The sequence below is a fragment of the Cibotium barometz genome, chromosome 2 (genome assembly GCF_041138505.1).
Source record: "Cibotium barometz isolate CiBa-2024 chromosome 2, ASM4113850v1, whole genome shotgun sequence".
Classification (NCBI taxonomy): Eukaryota; Viridiplantae; Streptophyta; class Polypodiopsida; order Cyatheales; family Cibotiaceae; genus Cibotium; species Cibotium barometz.
In genome coordinates, this window is record NC_141047.1 from 15,143,118 (window position 1) to 15,158,528 (window position 15,411).

Consider the following 15,411-nt stretch of genomic DNA (forward strand, 5'->3'; position numbering starts at 1 on the left):
GCTGGAATGGGCCGACCCCCCCGCCCCCCCCCCTTGGAGTATTTTATTACCCAAGGAGAATAATATCATGTACAAGCTTTGAGGGCCTTACTCTCCCCACGGGAGATGCCGGATTATCCATATACAAATGCCATAACACAGCCCAACACGAGGCAACCAAGCCGGAACATAGGCTGTAGAAACGTCGAGCCAATAATATAGCTAGTACAACAGGTTCACCTCTCCATTCAGCCAGTACAATAGGTACAGTGGCTGGTACAGCTAGAACAGGGGCTGGTACAGCTAGTACAGTGGCTAGTACAACAAGTACAAGGACTGGTACAGCCAGTACAGTGGCTGGTACAACAAGTACAAGGACTTGTACAGCCAGTAGTGGCTGGTACAGCAAGTACAAGGTCTGGTACAACATACCCTTGCCTTCAGTATTTCTTCGCGATGGAAGCCTCCAAAACAGTCCCCAACAGCCGGTATTCTTCATGGGCAACCTTGAAGAGAGAGAAAGAGAGTAGCCATCATTAGGGCAGCCTGTAACGGTGGTAGAGGCTAGTGTGCAACAAGAGAGGCTCCATTAATGAAGAGAGAGGGCTCCAATTTATAGATTTGGGGCTCCCATGAGTGAAAATGGAAAGAGAAGACTATGATGACAAGTGGAGAGCCACACAATAGCTGAAGTGACAAGTGTGAGGCCACTTGTCTCACTTTGATCCACTTTCTGGCAAGTGTGAGGCCACTTGTCTCACTTTGATCCACTTTCTTGCCACATGTCCCAATCTAAGAGATGGGTTCTCCCATAATCTTTACCTCTAAAAATATCCAAACTAGTAGACATTCTATCATAGGCACTTTGCCAACTCTTGGTATCTACTCAATTCCAGATGTAATGACGCGAACAGAATTTCCATCGGAGACGGGCCAAAAATAGCAGCTCTCCTAAATTTTGGGAGTGTGGTCCTTTGTATTCTAGGATAATCCCCCATTGCCAAAGCTTGTACTTTCCAAATATTTAGACATTCTGAAGTGCACCAGACCCCTTTCATACTGGGAAATGTCCAGGCTGGTGACATCCTCCTCAGCTTCTTAAAAGTTGTCCGCAACTTTAAGCTTCAAGCCATATATTCAAGATATAATCATGTCCCATAAGTGGGCGAGACAAGACGGTCTCAAAAATCCAATATAACTGAAGAATCCATGTCCCAAAGAAATGGGTGAGACTAAATAAGTCTCCATAATACCAATATCAAAATCATGTCCCAAAATAAATGGGCAAGAATTCCATGGAAGATATGCTAGACATAGGCACAAGAGCCAATTGTGTCTCAATCACCAATATCAATGAGATAATCATATGCCAATGAAAATCATCACCAACCAAGTGCTAAGACACTTAAATAAGTGCCCTGCAGAAGAAACTAGTGCCTCACACAAAAACATGTGCTATGCACACAAGCTAGTGCCATTCAAGAGCACAAACCATGGTGACAGAAAAGCTGGTTCTCCATAGTCTGGCAATCCTTTCTCCCAATCCCAACAGTTCCTATGTTCTCCCATACAATCCCAACTCTGATCAACAAGCATGGTGTCGAAACAATGAAACACTCACTCCACAATCACAACACAAATCCACGTGTATGGTGTTCATTGAATTGCCCTCTCACAATCCCAACATGAATCCACATGCATGGTGAGATGAACAATAAACCTCTTGGCCTCTGTATGGGGAGATAGTGATTCTAATATGGCTTAAAAATAAATAAATCCATGTCCCAAATAAATGGACAAGACAAAACAGTCCCATAAGTCCAGATATCATAATCCATGTCCCAAGTAAATGGACGAGACAAAATAAGTCTCCTGCCAACAAGGCATCGGTCCACATGACCCTTAGCATAGACATAAGTCCCGTGCCAACTAGGCGTCATGTCCACTTTACCACTTGCACTCCGTGTTGGTACTCTGACCACACACCTAGGATGAGAGGTAGGCTCAAGTAACAAGATAAAACAATCACTCGCAGGCATAGATAGCCTCGTGTTCCATAAGAATTTCTACTATACATAGTTTATAGGCATTTCGGCCACCAATAGTTTGTAGGCATTTCCGCCACCAACTCACACTTCTCTCTCAAGTGCCCATGTTCTCTTCCATCTGCTCTCTATTATTCCACCCAGATATGGTAGAAACAATCTTCAAGAGAGCACGTAGGACAAGAGAACACTACACGGTATGTTGTGCTCGACACTACCCTCTCAAGTGCCCATGTTCCCTTCCATTTGCTCTCTATTGTTCCACCCAGATCTGGTAGAAACAATCTTCAAGAGAGCACGTAGGACAAGAGAACACTACACACGGTATGTTGTGCTCGACACTACCCTCTCAAGAGTACTACACAGGGTATGTGAGCCATGAGTTTCACAAGTCCAATGCATCCCAAATAAAAGGAGCCAAAAAGAATAATCCATAAACGTGAGGATAGATCCAAATCCCTAGAAAAGAAGTCCAGGAATCCATGGACCTGTACACCATAATCCTTGTATACCATAACTCTTACCACATACTCCGTGCTAACCACACACCTTGGAGTAGAGGTGGACTTTATCCATAAAAGCATCATATCCATGAGATATCCAAAGATTTCTTCTCTATAAACTCGGACAGATTCGTCCATAGAAATTGCTTGTGAAGCCCAACATCTATATAAATCTTGTCCAAGAAAGAAATCGCCATAGATATAATCCATCCCAATAAAGGGAGCAATAAACAATGTTTCCTTGAAACCATCTCAAGGCAACCAATAACACCTTTCTCTTTGCACGGCTATACAAGGGTTAGAAAACATCAAAAGCACTTCATAGTAAATAGCCAAAGCACCAACTTTGCAAACTTAAAGTATACTTAGCTTTTCTTTGCCAAGTTGGTCATGAAGCCAAAAGAAATATCTCATCACCATATCCTTAAGATATCCTGAGATATATCTCCATATAGCTTGCATGTAGGCTTGATAATATAATCCACAATATCCATATGGAAAGAGTGCTAAATGTGTGCACATAAAGCCAACTCCATACTTCCAAGATAAATTTTGTGAATTCATAAATCCTTAGACCAAGCTGTCTATTTTGCTCATGCTCTTGCTTCATAGGCTATGAAGTGGCTGGCTATGCTTAATAGCAATGATCGTAAGTGTGGTCCCCACTTGAGATCTTTTCTCTTCCTTATTGATAGAAGGAAGCCTCCGCTTCCAAGAAAGCCTATGCTCTGATACCCATGTAACTCGCGACGGTGCCCGGGGGACTAGGGCCTTTGACACACTTGTTGATACCATCAAAATGCATATTAAAACATTTAAACATGGCCACAGCCTTAACACATATCCATCATCACTTTGCATGAAACATAAAAGCTGGACAAAACATCCACAAATGCTGAAAATGGAGCTTGCACATGTGACACCACATAGAGGCCGGAATGGGCCGACCCCCCCCCCCCCCCCCCCCCCCCCTTGGAGTATTTTATCACCAAGGAGAATAATATCATGTACAAGCTTTGAGGGCCTTACTCTCCCCACGGGAGATGCCGAATTATCCATATACAAATGCCATAACATAGCCCAACACGAGGCAACCAAGCCGGAACATAGGCTGTAGAAATGCCCAGCCAATAATATAATCCATATACCTCCGTGTGGGTACTGATTCGTCCCAAAAAACCACGAGTCTTCATACAATAGAGCTAGTACAACAAGTTCAGCTCTCCATTCAGCCAGTACAATAGGTACAGTAGCTGGTACAGCCAATACAAGGGCTGGTACAACCGTTACAGGGACTCGTACAGCAGGTACAAGAAGTACAAGGCTTGGTACAACCAGTACAGTGGCTGGTACAGCAGGTACAAGGACTTGTACAGCCAGTAGTGGTTGGTACAGCAAGTACAAGGGCTGGTACAACAAGTACAATGGCTAGAAATCATAATAAATGATTAGATATCCTTGCCTTTAGTATTTCTTCACAATGGAAGCCTCCAAAACACTCCCCAACAACCGGTATTCTTCATGGGCAGCCTTCAAGAGAGAGAGAAAGAGAGTAGCCATCATTAGGGCAGCCTATAACGGTGGTAGAGGCTAGTGAGAGCCTCCATTAATGAAGAGAGAGGGCCAATTTATAGATTTGGGACTCCCATGAGTGAAAATGGAAAGAGAAGGCTATGATGACAAGTGGAGAGCCACACAATAGCTGGAGTGACAAGTGTGAGGCCACTTGTCTCACTTTGATCCACTTTTTGACAAGTGTGAGGCCACTTGTCTCACTTTGATCCACTTTCTTGCCACATGTCCCAATCTAAGAGATGGGTTCTCCCATAATCTTTACCTCTAAAAATATCCCAACTAGTAGACATTCTGTCATAGGCACTTTGCCGACTCTTGGTATCTGCTCAATTCTAGATGTAATAACGTGAATAGAATTTCCATCGGAGGCGGGCCAAAAATAGCAACTCTCCTAAATTTTAGGAGTGTGGTCCTTTGTATTCTAGGATAATCCCCCATTTCCAAAGCTTGAATGGAATCCCCCTCTTTGCTAGCATCAATGACATACATGCGGCCTTTATGCATAAAAGTGATCCTGTTTGTTTTGTACTCTTTGCGAGGCTCAAGGCGATGATGCCATGGCTTACTAAGCAGTACATCACATCCATTCAAAGCAACAATCAAGAAGTGCTCATGATCTAGATAACCCTGTATATGTATGCACAACTTCCCAATAAGAGCAGTAACTTGCACCTCCTTGCCAACAAAGGCGGCCTCTCCCTCAATCTAGGTAGGGTTGTTGCATGTGTGGAAGCCTTGCTGTACTAATCCACAGCCCTAAGCATACTTAAGAACATTAATGCTAATTAACTTAGATTAAGATAGAGAGGAGAGAGATTAGTGCTTAGCTTTTCTTGTATTACTATGGTACAAAAAGGTTACTGAGGCTTGTACATGTTTTAGGGCCTGTGGTCAACCAATGGGCTGACCCTTGGCCCTTTTGCTTATGCTCTACTACTTGTCATGATGAAAACAATGATGAACTAACTTGTCTTCTGCTAAAAATGACTGCATTGCTTATATGCTGTCGGCCAGCAAGTCATGGGAAAAAATGCTGAAAATAATGCCTTCTTTGCTGCGCTTTTGTATTGTCCTGCCCACATGTGCTGCCAACCTGTAGCCCCTTGACCGACTGCTATCACAAGGCCCCTGCAGCCAGCTGACAGATGTTTGTTGCCAGCCGACAAGTCCTTGTGACCTCTCATGCTAGATGATAATGCATAATGATGTACTGCCGTTGCTATTGATGATGATCATGTTGACCATGCTGATGTGATACTCCTGATGCTTCTAACTAAGATACTGATGGCTGATGAAGGATTGAACTACTGATTAGTCAGGGATTAAGACAGTTCCTGCACAGGATTAGCCATGGCACAAGCATGCACGTGACATTCACTTCTGCTAAACTTGATGACGAGGTGGAGACCCTGTTCTCCTTCCTCCCTGGACTTCTACTGAACTTTAAACTACTACTGCTTACTGACTTTGACTACTGCTGACTTTGGCTGCTACTGACTGATATTTTTGGTCTAAACAACATCACTCCTGATCTCGCCTTCCAAGTCTTTGATGAAGAACTGAGCATCTGTTCACTGCTGTCCCCATGCTTGCTTTCCCTTAACCTTGACACAGCGGTGGGCCACCTGCCGGAATTGATCATGCCTATTGCTAGGCCTTCGGAACTGATCTGAGAGCTTATTGAGGTACTGGGTCTGCGTACCTACCCTTAGGGATTGCATCCTCTAGCTTTGCCTGTTTTGCAGACCACTCCATCTACTACCCTGTTGCATCCTTTCTGCTAGAATTGTACACCTTCCTTGGGACAAAGCTTAGTGGGCTGAGCCTAAATGCTATGATACCAATGTTGCATGCGCGGAAGCCTTGCTGCATTGATCCACAACCCTAAGCATACTTAAGAACATTAATGCTAATTCACTTAGATTAAGATAGAGAGGAGAGAGAAGAAGAGAGAGATTAGTGCTTTTCTTGTATTACTATGGTACAAAAAGGTTACTGAGGCTTGTACATGATTTAGGGCTTGTGGTCAGCCCTTACACTTTTGCTTATGCTCTACTACTTGTCATGATGAAAATGATGATGAACTAACTTGTCTTCTGCCGAAAATGACTACATTGCTTATATATGATACTGAGGGTCCAGTCGGCCAAAATGCATGCTGTCGGCCAGCAAGTCGTGGGAGAGAATGCTGAAAATAATGCCTTCTTTGCTGTGCTTTTGTCTGTTCCTGCCCACACGTGCTGCCAACCTGTAGCCCCTTGACCGACTACTATCACAAGGCCCATGCAGCCAGCCGACAGTTGTTTGCTGCCAGCCAACATGTCCTTGTGACCTTCCATGCTGGATGGTGATGCATAATGATGTACGGCCACTGCTGCTGATGGTGATCATGTTGACCATGCTGATGTGACACTACTGATGCTTCTAACTAAGATACTGATGACTCATGACGGACTAAACTACTGATTAGTCACGGATTAAGATAGTTCCTGCACAGGATTAGCCATGGCAAAGGCGTGTACGTGACAAGGGTCCCATGTCCCCAATCTCTATGCCCAAGGCGGCTGCCATTTGTGTAGAGATAAAGTTATCTATTGCACAATCATCAAACATAAACAACGCGGGGGGCTGATCCTTGATTTGCCCCCAAGCTTTATATAGCACCCTCTCTTTGCCATCATGCTAAGTGGTACCTTGCACATCGGGAACAACATACACATTAACCTTAGGTTGCTTGGCCTCTTGCTCTTGCTTGCGGTTTGGGCATTGCCTAAACATGTGCTCTTTGCTACCACAAGAAAAGCATTTCCCGTCTTTTGCATATTGCTCCCTTTGCTTTGGAGTCAAGCCAAACTTGTTCTTCTTTGGCCCATTGTCCTTAGATGAGGTATTTTTTGCTTTACCTCCCTTTTGGGCTTCCCAAAAGTTCTTTTTAGGTGGCTGTCCACCTTTTTGCAGATTGAGGCAGCCCTCTCTTTGCCCTTAGAACCCCCATTATCTTGCTTAATTGTAAGCACCAATTGCTCCGTAGCAAGATCAGATGCTATGAGCTACTGAAGGGTGTGTTTCAGGTGCAATTCAATGCCCGAATGGTAGGTTGGTCGCAAACCGGAGCGAAACTTCCTTTTCTTCTCATCTTCGGAAAGATGCATAAAGGAAGTAACCTCAAGCGATACCTTCCAGTACTTGTTCACATATTGTTGCACATTCTCATTGTCTTTCTACTCAAGTCTATCCCACTTTTGTGTGAGAGTTTGCTCCGCATTTGGAGGCAAAAATTGGGCATAAAACCTGTCCTTGAACTTTTTTTAAGTGCAAATGGGATCTTTGGTGGTCTTTTTGGTGATCCACCATTGTGCGGCTGTCCCCTTCAAGAACATGCTTGCATGGCAGACTTTAGACTTCTCGGTGAAGTCCTCATCACTAAAAGCAATGTCAAATTGTGCCACAAATGCTAGCACCTTAGATGCATCATATTCTCCATGAAAGGCATCAAACTTGACAAACTTATCACCTGCCTTAAACTCCTTGAGATTTTTTGGCATGTGACCTCCCTGAATGATGCAATGTCTCTTCCCTCTTCCTCTTCCCTTTATCCAACCGGACAACCCTCTCTGCACGAGCTTCATGAGCAACCAAAGGTGTTTCACGAGGCACGGTGACATGTGCTCTATGAATCTATGGGCACAGGGACATAGAATCTCACAGAATCCTAGAGAGAGAGAGAGAGAGAAGAAACATTTGCAAAAGAAGCTCTATAAAAGAGAGTAGAGAGATTTAATTTGCACCAAATAAATCTTGCTAGATATTCTACGGTGTGAACTGTTGTGATTCCACGTGGAGAGTACTACAGTGCAGCCTACAAGCTGGTACAGATTAGGTACAGTCAAATTCGGGCAGGTACATGTACGGAGTAGTAACCCTGTTGCACAAGGGCTGAGAGAGAGAGAGAGAGAGAGAAAGTCGGGTCTTGGTGTAGTCCACCGTAGAGAGAGAGAGAGAGAGAGAGAGAGAGAGAGAGAGAGAGAGCAAGTTGAATGCTTGAGTTCACTGGATGAAGAGGGAATCGAGGACCTTCCTTCAATCGGCTGGAAGAGAGAGAAGGCTTTAGTCCCCCTTCCTTTAGTCAGTTGGAAGAGAGAGATAGTGTACGAGTTCCGTTTTTGCACGCCGGCCACGAGGAAGAGCGTCAGACTTTTTGCTTCAGCACGTTGGCAGTAGATAGAGAGTTTCGGGCTGGCCAAGGCTCTTGCCTTCATGTCTTCACCTTATGTGGCCTCCATCCAGTCAAATTTGTGTGTTCTTCATGGCAAGTACACGGCTTACTTCAATTGGATTTTTGGCACCCACATCTATTATTGTCCCTGGTTAATAGTTTTAATGAGTGTGAACACATAGCCTTATAAATACAAACGTTAGAATAGCAACATTTAAAATAAATGAATACGCCATACTTACCACCTGTTCACATGCAACGAAACATGTCAGAAGACAAGGCAAGCTTCACGGCTCACTGGCAGGCATCCCCGCCCAATAAGTGGCACATTATAGCACGCAAATACACAAATACAAGTCACGCGAAAACAGTTTCAGACATGCAAAGATAGATGCACGTGCACATGTAATGGACAAAATCTCCCTTTCATGAAACTTGTACAAGATATTCTCGTCGGACACGAATCTGGCGTGACAGAATGTAAACCCTGGCCTTCCTATGGAGTGCCAATCCCATAGGCAAGATGCGGTACAAACACAGGTCCTTCCATGGAGTGACAATCGATACCGTCCTGGTCATACACGGGTGGCACGATACAGGCTCCCATCCATATGACACAATCCTGGTCACACATGGGTGGCACAAGACTAGCTCCCATCCATGTGACACAAAGTAGCTGGCCCTTTCACATGAGACACCAACCTCGCCTCATAGGAACATGGCACAAATTTGGCCGCTCTTTGGAGTGACAATTCCATAGAAGTGGCACCAAAAATGGAGATGGACCAAATGGGTGGCCAAATGGTGACACTTGTGATCAAGATAGATTTAAGAGGGAGGGATTGTACCTCTAGTTCTCTTCATTGTATATATATTGGACTAGAATTGATCATTATTTTGCTTATATAATGGTTACCTGGACATGCTCTAGTTTGGGTGGCAACAATGCCCGATAGCTGAAGGAGCAAGATTTGTATATAGGAGGTAACAATGCCAGATGACCCATTGAACAACAACGATGCCAGATTTCTTGGACTTCACAGTCGGGCGGTTCTAGTGAGTATATGGCCGAGATGACTATTGGATTTCATAGTCGGGCGGTCAATGCATTCAAATGGCCCAGATGACTATTGATGAATTCTCGAGCGGTCCTAGTGACCAGATGGCCTTGAGGGATAGTCTGAGCGGTTTTCCTCGGGAGCCAAATAGCTTAGTATGGTTTTCGATGAAACCAGATAGAAAAATCCATGAACAGGAGGATCATTACTTGTGCACTGGGCTCTAGACTACCTGGCCAGTACCTAGAATACCTAGTAGACGCGAATGATGCATACTTGTTTGTTGACTAGCTTCTGTCTAGTTTTTGCAGAAGGTAAGTATGCATTTATTTCATCTAACACATGTGACAGGCCATGAAGACGTACCATCAACAACAAAGACATTGGTCAAAGATAAGGCATAGAGATGTTGCCAGATGAGCACTAGACACTACAGATATGGGGAAAGACCAGATGCACAAACTCACCACCGACAAGGCTAGTACTAGGAAATATTTGAAACATATGGATGCACTTGATGTACTTGGAACACTTGTATTCCGTAGTTGAGGATAGCTGCGCTTTAAGAGGAAGGGAATGTATCTATTTGGCCTTCCGAGCATAGTTTCCAGAAACGCCGTTTCTGGCCCACCGAAACGTGGAAACGTTTCGGAAACGTTTCCAGAAACGGAAACGGCGTTTCCAAGGTGTTATTTTTTCCAGGGTTTAGAAATCCGCGTGCTCTCTTTCGCCAGCATTTTGCGCCTTGTTTCCGCCGCCTGTTTGGAGCTGCTCTACCCATCTACCTTGCCCTCTACTCCTCTACCTCCACATCAGCCCTCTACCACGCCCTCTACCTCTCTACTTGGGGCCTCCACCTTTGCCATCTAAGCTCTACCAAGCAAGAAGGAGTCGCACCTTGCTCGCAGCCTGCAGGACCAGAAAAACAGCCTCCACTTCTCGAATCTCTCCGAGTCTTCCGACCTCGAACCGCACAAGTAAGTTAAGTAACATGGCTCGGACTCCGGATCCTTTTTGGCAGCATGTGAAGCAAGTGGGGGGTTATGCAGGATCTGGTGGCTCCAGGAAATGGAGATGTAAATATTGTGGGTTGGTCAAAACGGGGAGTGTCACCCGTGTGAAGGACCATCTTGCTCAAGTTCCAAACAAAGATGTAGGGCCATGCCCCTCTGTTCCTCTAGATGTTCGGAAAAGCCTTGAAATGTGGAGGCGAAAGCGTTTGGCCATTCTCGAAGAGGAAGTATCTACAGCAATGGGTGGTCAAGAGCATGAAGCTGGTTCAAGTCAAGCAGCAGCAGCAAAGAGGGCCAGAGGCAGAGACACAGGATCAGATTTCTCCTCTACCTCAGTGTCGGGTGTGCATGCAAGGAGGACTCCTTTGCCAGGTGATGTATCACATTCACAAGACACCCCTCCAATAAATACTGTACAAAGGGCTAGCATCCAAGCAGGATTTCAAAAGCAAGCAATTGCAGAGGCAACTAGGGAGCTCACCCGGATGTTCATACGGTGTGCCATTCCCTTTCATGTGGCCAAGACAAATCAATGGAGGAAGACCATGAGGGCCATCAGCCGCATTGGATGCGAGTGGGATGGCCCTACATCTGAGGCTCTACGGACACGAGAGCTAAAGCGGGAAAAATCATGCATAGAAGTGCAGCTAGAGCCCTTGAAGGAAACATGGAAAAAGTATGGCTGCACTGTATTGTGTGATGGGTGGTCAGATGTACGCAGGAGAAATGTATACAATGTTTTGGTGTCATGCTGCAAAGGCACTAATGTTTTTGAAAGCCATTGATGCCTCCCTCCCAAGTCTCACAGTTACAGGTGCATTTATTTGGACACACATAAGGGAGGCTATAGTGCAAGTTGGGCCTGAGAATGTTGTGCAGGTGGTGACAGATAATGGAAGTAATTGTAAGTCTATGGGCTCTATGCTAGAGGATGAATTTCCAGCCATTATGTGGACCCCTTGTGCATCACATAGCCTCGACTTATTGATTGAGGACATAGGTCAAATACAATGGGTTGAAGCCATCTTTTGCACCGCACGAAGCATGGTGAAGTTTGTGAAGAAGAGGCCAAAAGTCTTGAGCATGTATCGGGCCTACAGCACTCTTGAGCTATTGCAGCCTGCAGCCACCAGATTTGCATACATGTTCATTGTGCTTGAGAGACTCCTGCGAGTCCGCAGAGAGTTGGTACGCACTGTCTACTCAAATGAATGGCTAGAGTGGGATGAGAGAGAGAGCCCCAAGGCAAGAGCTTTTGTGCGTGATGTCGTGAGAGAGGAGTGGTGGGTAGAGGTTGAGGGGTTGATCAAAACTCTCAACCCCATCTACACAGTGTTACGCATTACAGACATGGAGGGCAGTACTCTAGGCCTTTTATACGAGTACATGGACAAGATTGGGGAGGCTCTCAACAAGCAAGACTACTTGAGAGCAGAGCAGTAAGTCTCCTCAGTCATGGCTACCCTTGCTTTACTTCTTATCTTTATTTTACTCTTGAGTCTTTACATTTGTGTCGACTCCTGACTCTTGTTTTTTGTCCTTTTTTATCTTATGGTTTGATCTCTAAAGGGTTGATGAAATCAAGGCTGTGTGGAATCGGCGATGGGATTGGTTTCACAGGCCGATTCATGCAGTAGCACATGTATTGCATCCTTTGTGGCGAGATGAGGAGCAATACGAGAACGAGGAGCTAGAAGAAGGCTTCATGACATACATGAGGAACTTGACATCTGGTAATGTGCACATGCTGAAATGTATAGAGGATGATCTCTTGGCCTTTCGCAACCAGACAGGAAGCTTTGGTCGAGAGACTGCAAAGCTTCGAGAGACTCAGCTACAGCCTGTCTCATGGTGGGAGAAGTATGGAAATTGTGCTCCCACGCTGGTAATTCACTACCCTTAACTACAGTTTACATAGTACACTGTACAATGTGCATCTTTCTTGTTTCCACTTAGTTCTAATTTCTAATTGTATGTGCATTTCAATAACAGAAACGCATCGCCATTCGAGTGCTCTCACAGGATTGCAATTCGGGTCCATGTGAGAGGAATTGGAGCACTTGGGCCCTCTTCCATACAAAGAAGAGGAATAGGCTCAGTACCGCTCAGCTAGAGCGGTTGGTGTTTTGTCATTGCAACCTCCAGCTCCTTGAGAGGAATGCCCAACATCCGGAGCCTTCGCAGGTGAATGTGGATAAGATCGACATCGGGAGGGAGAGGTTCATCCCAGAGATCCCACGGAATGAGCGTGATATGTACACCTTACTTTATGAGGAGCTGACAGTGCCGAGCCACAACACCCGCTGCACCACCCATTCTCAGAGGCAGAGGGGGGGATCCATCGCTTCCACTTCAGCAGAGGCAGAGGACCACGATCCTACCATTTCTTCATCTGAGCCTGACTCTCATGAGTCGGAGGATGACTCCTCCATGGATGATCTTGATGAGTGATTTTTGGAGCACTAAGCTCTAGGATTTTGTCATGCCAACAGCTGCTGCCAGCCTGCCAGCCACATGGATATTTTTTGATCATGTTTTGTATTTACTATAGTCTATACATATGGATTATGGATGATGGATGATGGATGATGGATCTTGTTTTGTATTGACTCTTTTGAGGCTTGAGCCTTGAGCCTACAGTTGTCATTTGCTGAATTTTCATCTATCATTTGAGTCTTTGACATTGAACTTGAGCAAAGATGTATTTTTCAAGCTTTTGTAATGTTTTTATTAATTATATATGTATGTATTAAACCCTAAAACCGAAACTCCGTTTCCCCGTTTCTTCCCGAAGGCCGAAACTCCGAAACTCCGTTTCCCGCCGTGCTCCGCACCCCCGTTTCCGAAACTCGTGGAAACTATGCTTCCGAGCTCTATTTCACATGATGGAACCCTTGCCCAGACACCATACAAGTGGAAGAAGGCATGGGGGCAAGAATTGTAAGGTTTTCTCAAGACAAAGCACCAGTCTTGGTTAAAAAGCAAGAAAAAGCAAAAAGTCAAATTAGGTTGACCGCGAGCCAGGAGCACCACTGGCAAGAGGACTCAAGAGACTGAGTTGGACCAAAAAGCTAAAAGCCACTTTTTCAAAAAGAAGCTCCAAGACCAAAAGAACTTTGACAAAAAAATTGAGTAATATTTTATTATTAAAAAGCAAGAGGTAAAAGCAAAGAGTAAAAGGCAAAATCAAAAGCAAAAGCTAATCTTTTGGCAAAAAGCAAGGACTCCTTCAAGTATAAAAAGGTTGGAACCTCTCTTGAAGGAGGCACTATTCAAATCAATACGGCTAAAACAAGCCGAACCATCAAGTTTATCCAAGATATCATCTATGCACAGAATCGAGAAACGATTCTTGATGGTGAGCTTGTTTAGAGCTCGATAATCCACGCACATACGGAATGAGCCATCTTTCTTTTGTACAAGAAGCACGGGAGAGCAAAAAGGTGAGGAGCTTGGCTGAACCAAACCCTTCTCCAAAAGCTCATTAACCTGCTTCATGATTTCCTCTTGAAGTGCGGCACTCACATGGTATGCAAGTTTGTTAGGTGGGGAGCTTCCTGGCACAAGATCCATGCGATGATTTTCGGGCCTCTCAGCAAGTAGCTCTCCTGGCAATGCATTGACAAAACAATCTCTATATGCATTAAGAAAATTCAGCCTATCTTGAGTCAATACATCCACATTCACATTACTTTGTTCAATCTTATCACGAACAAAAACCAAGTACGCAAAAAGACTCTTTTTCATTGCCTTATTAATTTGGATGTGTGATACAACTGGGATGGAATCCCCCTCTTTGCCAACATCAATGACATGCATGCAGCCTTTATGCATAAAAGTGATCCTGTTCGTTTTGTACTCTTTGCGGGGCTCAAGTCTATGATGCCAAGGCTTACCAAGCAATACATCACATGCATTCAGAGGAGCAATCAAGAAGTGCTCATGATCCAAATAACCTTGTATATGTATACGCAAATTCCCAATAAGAGGAGTAATCTACACCTCTTTGCCAACAAAGACGGCCTCTGCCTCAATGTGCGGTCCCATGTCCCCAATCTCTATGCCCAAGGCGACTGCCATCTGTGTAGAGATAAAGTTATCCGTCGCACAATCATCAAACATAAACAAGGCACGCTGATCCTTGATTTGCCCCCAAGCTTTGCACACCACCCCCTCTTTGCCATCATGCTCAATGCTACCTTGCACATCGGGAACGGCATGCACATTGACCTTAGGTTGCTTATCCTCTTGCTTTTGCTTGCGGGTAGGGCATTGCCTAAACATGTGCTCTTTACTACCACAAGAAAAGCATTTCCCCTCTTTTGCATATTGTTCCCTTTGCTCGGGAGTCGAGCCAAACTTGTTCTTCTTTGGTCCATTTCCCTTAGATGAGGTATTTCTACTTTACCTCCCTTTTGGGCTTCCCGAAAATTCTTTTTAGGTGGCTGTCCACCTTTTTGCAGGTTTGGGACAGCCCTCTCTTTGCCCTTAGAACCCCCATTATCTTTGTCACCAATTGGCCGACCATTTGGCCAGTATTTTTGCATAACATGGACGGGAGCCAGATTGGTGCCACCCGTGTGTTAGCAGGATGGTGTCGTATGGACGGGAGCCAGACTGGTGCCACCCGTGCATGACCTCGACTGTGTTCTATCCATGGGATTGTCACGCCATGGAAGAACCTATGGGACTCTCACTCCATAGGAAGACTGGGATTTATGTTTTCTGTCGTGCCATCATTGTGCCCGACAGATGTTTAGTACTTGTTCCATGAATAGGAGATATGTCCATGATACTGTTTGCACATGCATTCATGTTTTAGATCCCCATGTGCAAAGTGCTATTGAAGCAAGGAAAGCCGATGCAATGGTAGACGTGACTTTTGAGTCCATGGTACGAGAAGTGGGCAAGAAGCCAAGGGAGTTGGCACTTTCCTACCTCCTCCGCAAAGATGACATCAAAGAGGGGGAAGATGGAGAGCTGAAATTCAAAAATCCACCTCGCTTGAAACATGGAGATCCC

The 15,411-nt window shown here is 44.9% G+C and overlaps 2 protein-coding genes across 2 annotated transcripts in view; one reads left to right on the forward strand and one right to left on the reverse strand.

Moving 5' to 3' along the window:
- LOC147640698 (COP9 signalosome complex subunit 8-like) overlaps positions 1 to 15,411 on the reverse strand; it is a 61,889-nt gene that overhangs the window by 12,302 nt on the left and 34,176 nt on the right. The gene's annotated exons all lie outside the window — the stretch shown is intronic.
- LOC147640699 (uncharacterized) lies at positions 11,346 to 12,397 on the forward strand. The gene is made up of 2 exons (XM_086814298.1): positions 11,346 to 11,828; positions 11,959 to 12,397. Exons 1-2 carry the CDS (start codon positions 11,434 to 11,436, stop codon positions 12,290 to 12,292), a joined length of 729 nt encoding a protein of 242 aa, XP_086670424.1. The 5' UTR covers positions 11,346 to 11,433; the 3' UTR covers positions 12,293 to 12,397.